This window comes from Astyanax mexicanus, chromosome 21 (genome assembly GCF_023375975.1).
Source record: "Astyanax mexicanus isolate ESR-SI-001 chromosome 21, AstMex3_surface, whole genome shotgun sequence".
In the NCBI taxonomy this organism is placed as follows: Eukaryota; Metazoa; Chordata; class Actinopteri; order Characiformes; family Acestrorhamphidae; genus Astyanax; species Astyanax mexicanus.
Window position 1 is genome coordinate 5,782,871 of NC_064428.1, and position 9,630 is coordinate 5,792,500.

The following is a 9,630-nucleotide window of genomic DNA, read 5'->3' on the forward strand; positions in this document are numbered from 1 at the left end:
CTCTTCTGATTGGTCGAGAGCGCAGAGAGCGATCACCGCTGTCCAATTGCATTTGTTTGGGGGCGTTTTTATGCAAATCAGTCCCGCCGGGCTGCATTCCTGCGCTGCTCGCTGCCGGTAAAAGGCGGCCGGGCTGCCGGGACCTTCATTCATGTATCAGCGCTCCCACTGCTCGCGCACACGTAGGTTACAGCTTCTACAAGGGGATTGACACCCCCGACGCACGCTCACGCACACGCTTACACTCACACTTACACACCCTCGTCCGAGACTGCCAGTGCCAGCTTCCAGGAAGGGTGCTTTTTTTTCATCACATCTGAAAGAAGAAAGCACTGTCGGTGTTTCAAAGTAACGCTTCAGACAAGTTTTAGACAAGAGCGCGCGACGCCGCGTGGAGAAGAACATGATGCTTGCTGTCTCTGCGCAGCTTTGATGGATAGTTTGGTCAGATCATCGCAGATGCTCTGAGAATCACGAACAACATCTGGAAGTGGGACTTTTTCTCCGCTGCGAGGCTGCGCAGATCCAGGCAGGCGAGTCCGCAGTCAGAGAGCCAGTCTCCGCAGACGGAACGCGCAACGCAGCGCCCGCAACGCATCGCTCCTCCTGGAACCCCAACCGCAAAAGTTGCGCCTCTAGAAAGGATACCAATGGTTTTCCTGTGGGACGCCAAATACGGTAACGATGTTTCTCGTGGAGTTTTGCTCTGCGACCACACACGTGCAACCGCAGTTCTCGAGTTTTCCTTTGACTAATTGTTTGATGTAGGCTGTTGGTTTCGTGTGCAGGTGTTTTTTGCACATTAAATTACATTTTATTAACATTTATTTTATTCGCTTGTTGGTTTATGTATATGATACGGATATGTGCTTGATGCCAACTTACCAAAATAACGCTGCCGACAGTGGCAACTCTCTCTTTCCCCTCCCTCCCTCTCTCTCTCTCACTGGTGTGAGGAGGCTGGATGTTTGTGTTGGGTGCCGTGTTTGGAGAGTGTGTTTGGCCGGGTGACAGCGGGCTTTTTCTGGCTGTCACTCTCTGCTTTGCGGTCTCGCTGCTTTCAAGCGCCTCCAAAGCGCCGCTGATTCCTGCGAACCGCACAGGAGCTCTGCAAGTCGCGCGGTGTTTTCTTTGTTTCTTTGTTTCTTTCTTTTTTTCTTTCTTTCTCTCTTTCTTTCTTCGGAACCAGCTTTTTTTAAGTGAACTAATTTACATTATTTAGTCGACATAAAGTTTTATAAAATAGGAAACAAATACAACATTAAATATTCTTTTTATATATATTTTTTTTCTTTGGGCACTGGTTTGCCCAACAATATATGACATGTATCTCTACATCATTCATTAAAAAAAACAGTTCGTTTAATCTGAGATATAGATTTTATCGTACGTGTAAATTTGCAAACGCTTTTGTTTGTTATTTATTTATTTTATTTTGTTCAGAACAGCGCATTTCTCATCAAACCACATATTTTCTTTATTTCCGACATCATGTTTTATTGTAACTTCTCTTCTTGCAGTTGCATGTTTTGCAGGTTTACATTTTTTTTTTCAAATCTATTTTTTAACTTAACAAATAGCATCATAAACTCTTTCATCTTAAGTATTAATTTAATATTAGCTTGATTTTGTCACCTACCTGCCCGTGCAAACCTCGTGTGTATATATGTGTGTGTTTCTGCCCAGACCCTGCCCCCGGGCGCCGCTTCACTCCCCCATCCTCCAGCCTGGGTTCAGCTAAACTGGCTGAGGCGCAGGAGGCCAGTGGCGCCGCCCTGGTGGCCAAAGTGCGCGTGGCCGAGCGGAACATGGTGGAGGTGCTGTCCGACCACCCCGGAGAGCTCGTGCGCACCGACAGCCCCAACTTTTTGTGCTCGGTTCTGCCAACACACTGGCGCTGCAACAAGACCCTGCCCATCGCCTTCAAGGTGAGTGAGATTAAAACATCTCTATTAAAATTAATATTGTTTTTATTCTTAAAGTCTGATGCAAAACTTTGGACAGCCTTGGTCAAATTATTGGGTGTAATGTGTTGAAAAAATGCACATTTAGAAAGATAATTACTGTTAATAGGCGAATTTATAACAACATTTTGAATAGAATCTATGACTAGCCCTAATCCCTGCCCATGAAACTAGCCGTATATGTGCGATGTGCAAAAGTAAATGCAGTGTAAATATACCTTCTGTTTTATTCTAATATGTTAAACTAGGAAACAAATAGAAACAAGTAAATGGTCACAACGTTGCCAAGAGGTACATAATCATGTACATTATTAGCAAACATCCAAACTGACTATAATGAGGACAACTATATGAATGAATTATTATTATTTTCCAATGTGAGGTTTTCCAAAATTCAGATTTGATGCAAATAGAACACACACTTTCCAGCAATCCCAAAAAAAAATAGTATTTATAAAAAAAAAAAGTATAGATAAAAATTTAAAAGTACAGAAAAAAAGACTCTTAAAACTCAGTTTACTGTTTGAGGAAAAAGAAAAACAGCTCACTTTCCGTGTACTTTTATACTCCGGCAAGACGTTCCCGCCAAAATGGCATTACAATGAGTGTGTCTATGTGCGCTATTAATCAGTTAATATGAAAATAAAGCTGCGTGAGGGATTGTTTGCTTAGGTGAGTGGCGGGGGTGGGGTGTGGGAGGTGGAGGGGGTTGTTTAACCTCTTCAGGTATACATGGGATGTGTTATTTCTGCATGGTTTAACTGGAGAAAACAGATGTAATCTAAAATAAGAGGAAATGGATAACTATTTTAGTAGTTTGTTGCTACTGTATAAAAATGTTATTACACACATTTAAAAAGTTTTTGCTGAGTACAATACCAATATTAAAATAAATACAAATAACACAATAGTGTTTTTACATGATTGTGTTTAATAAAGCTTTAAAGCTTTGGTAATGGAGTGCAGTATTATTTATAGTTATCATCATATCAACACCTGGTTTGCTAAATCAGTGTTAAATTATGTTAAATCATAAATAATGAGCTGCTGATTGTCATTGACTGCGGTGCTGGCTGGGGGAGTCCAAGAGAAATATGATATATGAACTATTTTCTTAAAAATTAAACATTCTTGTTATATTATATGTATTGTATTAATTTCTATCTGTTTAAATAATATGCAGTGTTTCTTTGCTGTTATAAATAGGTTTGATTAATGTGTTTAGGTTCCTTTGCACAGTACTGTATATACAGTAAATATACATTTAAGTTAAATATCGTTGTGCTTGTACTTTTGGTACCACTTTAAAATAAAAATACCTTTATAAATGGTTTAAGAACGATTTACAAAGGAGATTATTAATGGTTATTAATTAGGCTGCAATACTTTAAAACTCATTAATAAGCAGTTAATAAATAAATAACAGCATGGATAAAATGACAACAGTTAAAGAGTTTAAAAAACGGCAAAGTAGTGATTCCACACTCTGTCAAATTTCTACGGTCAAGTCTCAGATCTTTCTAGATACTGATCTTACTTTGTGTTTTCATCAATCTGCATTAAACCTGTCATAGAAATAGATTTGTAAGTATGTTTAACTCTTTACTATAAATTAAATGATGTGTTGTAACTGCTTATCAATGGTTTTAAGGCATTTACAACCTAATCAATAATAATTATAATTAATAATCTAGTTTATAAACCATTTATAAACCATTTATAAGGGTAGTCTTATTTTAAAGCGGTACCGTACTTTTTATCTCTAATGTAATTTTTCTAATGTCTGTTTTTTTTTGGATGTTAGGTGGTTGCCCTTGGAGATATCCCCGATGGCACGCTGGTGACAGTTATGGCAGGAAATGATGAAAATTACTCAGCTGAACTCCGCAACGCTACAGCAGCCATCAAGAACCAGGTGGCTCGCTTCAATGACCTGCGCTTCGTGGGCCGCAGCGGAAGAGGTAAGCCGTGAGTGGCGTGGATATCACCTGATGTTGAGTAAACGGACTTTTATTTTGCGTATTTTGATTTCTTTTTTCAGTCTTCGGTACCCATCACTGTCTGTCTTCTTCTGTTCCATAACACAGAGTTGGCGAAGAGATGACTTCGCTGTTTTTCATTATGATGTATTTATTCCTTTAGTCCATGACGGGCATCGTCTAGTTCCGCTTCTCTCTTTTTTATCTTTTTTTCCTCCACAAACCATGCACAGGAAATACTGTCAAAACAGAAGCATTCAGAATATGAGGGAATGAGCTCATAACCAGTCACAGTTACAGTCAGTACCGGCAGTGTGTAAAGCATGTCTGTGTGAGTTTCTCAGGTTTTTTTTTTTTTCAGACAGTAGCCAAAGATTTACTGTAGATTTGTGTCTACTTAGTCATTTATGCAAATGTATAAATACTGCATCTGTAAGGGTTAGTTAGGTCAGGTGACATTATTATACTAGACCTGTACAGCTCTGTGTATCTTTCAGCTGGTTTTTGAAGAGGTAGGATATTGAGTAAACTGATGAGTAATGCTGAATGAAGTAGAGTATAAAAAATGAACTTAAACAAGTTGGTTTAGTAAATTAGTCATTGCTCAGTATAAATTATTAGGTCTTTTAGCTTACAGAAAGTGCTTGTTTGCCATTTTCAGACAAATATTTTTTTTTAAAGAACTGATGGTGATATGAGGGAATGAGCTCATAACCAGTCCCAGTTACAGTCAACAGTGGCTGGGGGTTTACAGTGTATAGGCTTAGTAAGGTCAAGTAACATTACTATACTAGCTCTATACAGCTCTGTGTATCTTTCAGCTAGAAAACAGCCAGTTTGTGAAAAGGTGGGATATGGATGAATTAGATGAGAGATGTTGAAACACTTTAGTTCATTTAATTTGTGTAAAATTAGAGTAGACTGTAAAAAATGAACTTAAACATGTTGGTTTAGTAAATCAGCCATTGTTCAGTATAAATTACTGGGTCTTTCAGCTTACAGAAAGTGCTTGTTTGTCATTTTCAGGCAAATCGTTTGAGTTTCCAAATATTGGGTGCATCTCTAGTGATAATAAATTGTTATTACGAGAAATCGGTTGAATTTGATAAAGAACTGATGGTGATATAAGGAAATAAGCTCTCAGTTACAGTCAATATTGGCAGTGTGTACAGTGTACAGTCTTAGCAAGGTCAGGTAACATTACTATACTAGCCCTGTACAGCTCTGTGTATCTTTCAGCTGGAAAACAGATAGTTTGTGAAATTATTGATGAAACTGATGAGTGATGTTGAACAGTTTAGTTCATTTCATTTGTGTAAAATTAGAGTAGACTGTAAAAAATGAACTTAAACTTATTGGTTTAGCAAATTACTATTAGGTATTTTAACTCTTTGCAGGCAAACGATTTTGGATGCCAAATATTGGGTGCATCTCTAGTAATAATACATTATTATTACAAGAAATAGGATGAATTTGATTAAGAAGATAGAAGTGATCTCATAACCAGTCCCAGTAACAGCCCTGGAAAAAAATTCTAAAAACTAGACAACATTTCTCCCAAATTCCAAGTAAAAAATACTGTTATTTAGAGCATTTATTTGCAGAAAATGAGAAATGGCTGAAATAACAAAAATATGCAGAGCTTTCAGACCTAAAATAATGCAAGGAACACAAGTTCAAGAAGTTTTAAGACCTAAGCAATCAATATTTTGCATCTTGGCATCATGTTCTCCTCCACCAGTCTTACACACTGCTTTTGGATAACTTTATGCCTTTACTCCTGGTGCAAAAATTGAATTCAAGCAGTTCAGTTTGGTTTGATGAGTTGTGATCATCCATCTTCCTCTTGATTATATTCCAGAGGTTTTTAATTTGGTAAAATCAAAGAAACTCATCATTTTTAAGTGCTCTCTTATTTTTTTTATACAGAGCTGTATAGTCAGTAGCGGCAGTGTGTTCTACAGTATGTCTGTCTGAGGACCGTATCTGAGTTGTCTTCAGTCAGATGCCGAACAGTGTGTGTTTGTACCCGTGTGTGAACTGTACGGTGTGTATGTATAATTAGCTGTGGCTGTACATTCATAACCGTATTTGATGTTAAGCGATAGTTTGTCTCGCTGCTGTACAGTCATAACCCGTCGTTCGAAATTTCCTTTAACGGACGGCTAGACATGACTTGGGTAAAATCAGGTGCAGTCAAATGCGCAGGCCCTTATCTATTTAAAACACAAGCCTCTATTTACGCTAGCCGAGCGGCCGGCCCTCAATCAGCCCATTGTGCCTCCAGTCGAACAACTGCCTGTTGAACGACTGCACTGTAACGAGTGGCAACATCAGCGAGTAATGTCTGTCTGACTGTATAGACCGTGTGTCACATACAGGCTCAGACTCAGGATAACAGAGTAGACTTATAATTGGTGCATCTCAAATTACCACTATAATCACTCCTGTCTCTAATCTATGAATTGCACTTTTTAAAATAGCGGTACCACTTTAAAATAAGACTACCTTAATAAAGTGTTTATAAATGGTTTACAATTAGTTTATAAATGATTACTAATTAGGTTGTAAATACCTTAAAAATCATTAATAATCAGTTATAACACATACATAGAAAGGGCAACAATGACCTGTTGTTTGCCAAATAGTGATTATATTACACAGCCATCTATATTGTTGCCCTTTCTACGTATGGTTTATAACTGATTACTCATAATTTTTAAGGCATTTACAACCTAATAAGTAACCATTAATAAACTAATTGCAAACTAATTGTAAAACAATTATAAACGCTTTATAAAGGTAGTCTTATTTTAAAGTGGTACCAAAATAGCTTTATTCACCTTTTGTGTGTTTTAAAGATGAAGTATTGTTAATTATATTATATAATATGATTATTAAACATTTGGCAGAAACAAACCCCGTCACCTTAAACCGCACTGAGAAACTTTATCTTGTACTGCTCTTAATTACTTTATCATTGCCTACTCTCCCTATTTATTCATTTTTGTGTATTTATCTTCTATTTTTATTGTGTTATTTTATTTTGTATCTATTTTATCTATATTTATCTATTTTAACAACAGCTCCTGGGTGTAAACTGGATCGTGAGATCACAATTTCGTTCCACCTCATGTAGCACATGTGATGTGAATGACAATAAAGTCTCCTTGAATCCTTGAATCCTTGAAAATTTTGAAATAAATTGCCCACTTTTTCCAATTTCCATTGATTTATAAGCATAAATGTAGAATACATTAAATAGCCTAATGTACTTTTTTATGTCAAAGAAAAAGCATTTACAAAACTACAATGCAAAAATACTTACTTATAACATTTTTTGAGAACCTGCACTCAGCACTGCTAATCATAGCTACATAAGCAGCATTATTTTAGCCATGCATTTACCTCAGCGATGCATTTCTAATAATACATTTATAAACTTACTCGGAGCAATTTTTTGTCATATACTGTACGTTCCTCATCCATGCTTTTAGTGATGTATGTAATGTACCTCAGCAGTGTTTTTCAAGTGTAATTTTTTTGTCTCAGACGTACTTATCTAACACTACTATACTAGCCCTGTACAGCTGGTATCTTTTAGCTAGACAGTTTTTAACAGTTTAGAAAGAGGTTGTAAACTGACTAAACTGATACTGATCACAATAAGTGATGCTAAGCACCTTTTTTGTTCAGTTTAAATGCACAAAGTGTGGAAAATGTTTCTTCCACACTCACTGCATTGTATTTTATCTCATTTAGCCAAACAACAAAACGTATTTTTTGCCATTTTCAGAAGAATAATTTCAGTTAAATATTCAGTGCATCTCTAGTGATGATACATTTTCAACAAAATAAACAGATTGGATTTGATAAAGGAATTAAGGGAATCGTTTCAGAGATACGTCTCTATACGTCTCTCTGTGCACAGTACCTGAGCCGAGTCCAGGGCTGCTTTTTACAGGCTTGATCAATACGGCTATTTTTGGAGCACTGATAGTATAACAGTGATAAAAGTAGCTATAATTCATCTTCCTTAGCTTGCTTTTCAAAACGCTGAAATGCATCTGGGTAAATGTTTCTGTGGTATTACAAATGTGTGTGTGAGAGAGTGAGAGAGAGAAAGAGAGAGAGAGAGAGAGAGAGAGAGAGAGTATGAAAGAGAAGGAGAGGGAACATCTTTGCTTTTGCAGTGACAGAAAGATTAGTCAACAAAGCATCTGCCTTTTAACGCACACACACACACACACACACACACACACGTTGGTTTTGCTGTCCTTGTAAGAACTGTAGCTGAAATAACTGTAGCTAGTTTATACTACAACTAGCCCTAACCTTCACTTTAACCTCAGTGATCAGAAGTTAATCACTGATAGTAATAAACTTAATAAACTGTTTCTGATTTTCTAATCGATTAAAAAAAATAAATAGTGAGGATCACCCACCAAAATTAAGATACACCACATGAATGTCCATGTACATGGTCCTCAGCAAGGTACCAAAACATGCATGTGCAAACACATACACATAGATGTTGTTTTATTATATTTTGATTATGACAACTGCAGGTAATAAAAAGGTAATCCCATAAATGTTTCAGATTTTCGAATGAATGAACCAATTTTTGTAAAAAAAAAAAAATTATACATATATATATATATATATATATATATATATATATATATATATATATATATATATATATATATATATATATACGTATATATATATATATATATACGTATATATATATATATATATATATATATACGTATATATATATAAATATCACACCAAAATATGCGCACAAACCGACAAATTAAGATAAGACACCACCAAGCTTGTGATTAGATGATCCTCACCAAGGTACCAAAACATGCATTTACACACACACATATACAGAGATGTTGGTTTTGCTATTCTTGTAAGGACTGCAGCTGTAATAACCTTAGCTAGTTTATACTACAACTAACCCTAACCTTCACTTTAACCTCAATAATCAAAAGTTAATCCCTTAAGTATTTCAGATTGTGTAATTGATATAATAATTGTTGTAAAAAAAAAAAAAAAAAAAATAATAATAATAATAATAATAATAATAATAATAATAAATAAATAAATATTGTGAGGATCATCCACCAAAATGTCCTCACAAACCATGGTCCTCACCAAGGTACCAAAACATGCATGCACACACACACAGACATAAAACACACTAAACACACACACACACTCTCAGATGTTGTTCTTTGCTAGTTTGATTATGACAACTGTAGCTAATTTATGCTACACCTACCTACCCTTACCTTCAGCTTAACCACAGTGGCCAAAACTAAATCATTTCTTTATTTTACATTATTTATTTATTTAAAAAAAGCCTTTAATAAAGTGAGGACCAACAAATTAAGACATCATTAAGACAAATTAAAACCACCGTGCTTGTGAGGACATCTTTGTGAGGTCCTCACAAAGGTACCAAAACGTGCACGTATACACACACAGCCACTCTGACACACACTTACAAATAGCTCTTCTGGGAAAAGGGGAGTCCCACAGGGTTCTATTCAAAGGCCTGATATGATTTAACTGATAGAACCAACCTGACTAACCTGCAGCTGCCGACACCAACACATGCCAGAGCCTGCCGCTATGAACGCACATGTTAACACTGCCTTTTGTTATGTCGC

The 9,630-nt window shown here is 36.3% G+C and overlaps 1 protein-coding gene across 4 annotated transcripts in view; it reads left to right on the forward strand.

The window, feature by feature from the left end:
- Positions 1–9,630, forward strand: part of runx1 (RUNX family transcription factor 1) — a 99,484-nt gene that overhangs the window by 65,232 nt on the left and 24,622 nt on the right. For 3 of the 4 annotated variants that reach the window (XM_022674962.2, XM_022674964.2, XM_022674965.2), the window contains exons 3-4: positions 1,687–1,928; positions 3,769–3,925. In XM_022674962.2, coding sequence (XP_022530683.2) covers positions 1,687–1,928; positions 3,769–3,925 — 399 coding nt within the window. Of the gene's footprint in view, positions 1–100; positions 679–1,686; positions 1,929–3,768; positions 3,926–9,630 lie in introns of those variants that run through there. The other variant, XM_007238273.4, reaches the window with a different exon arrangement.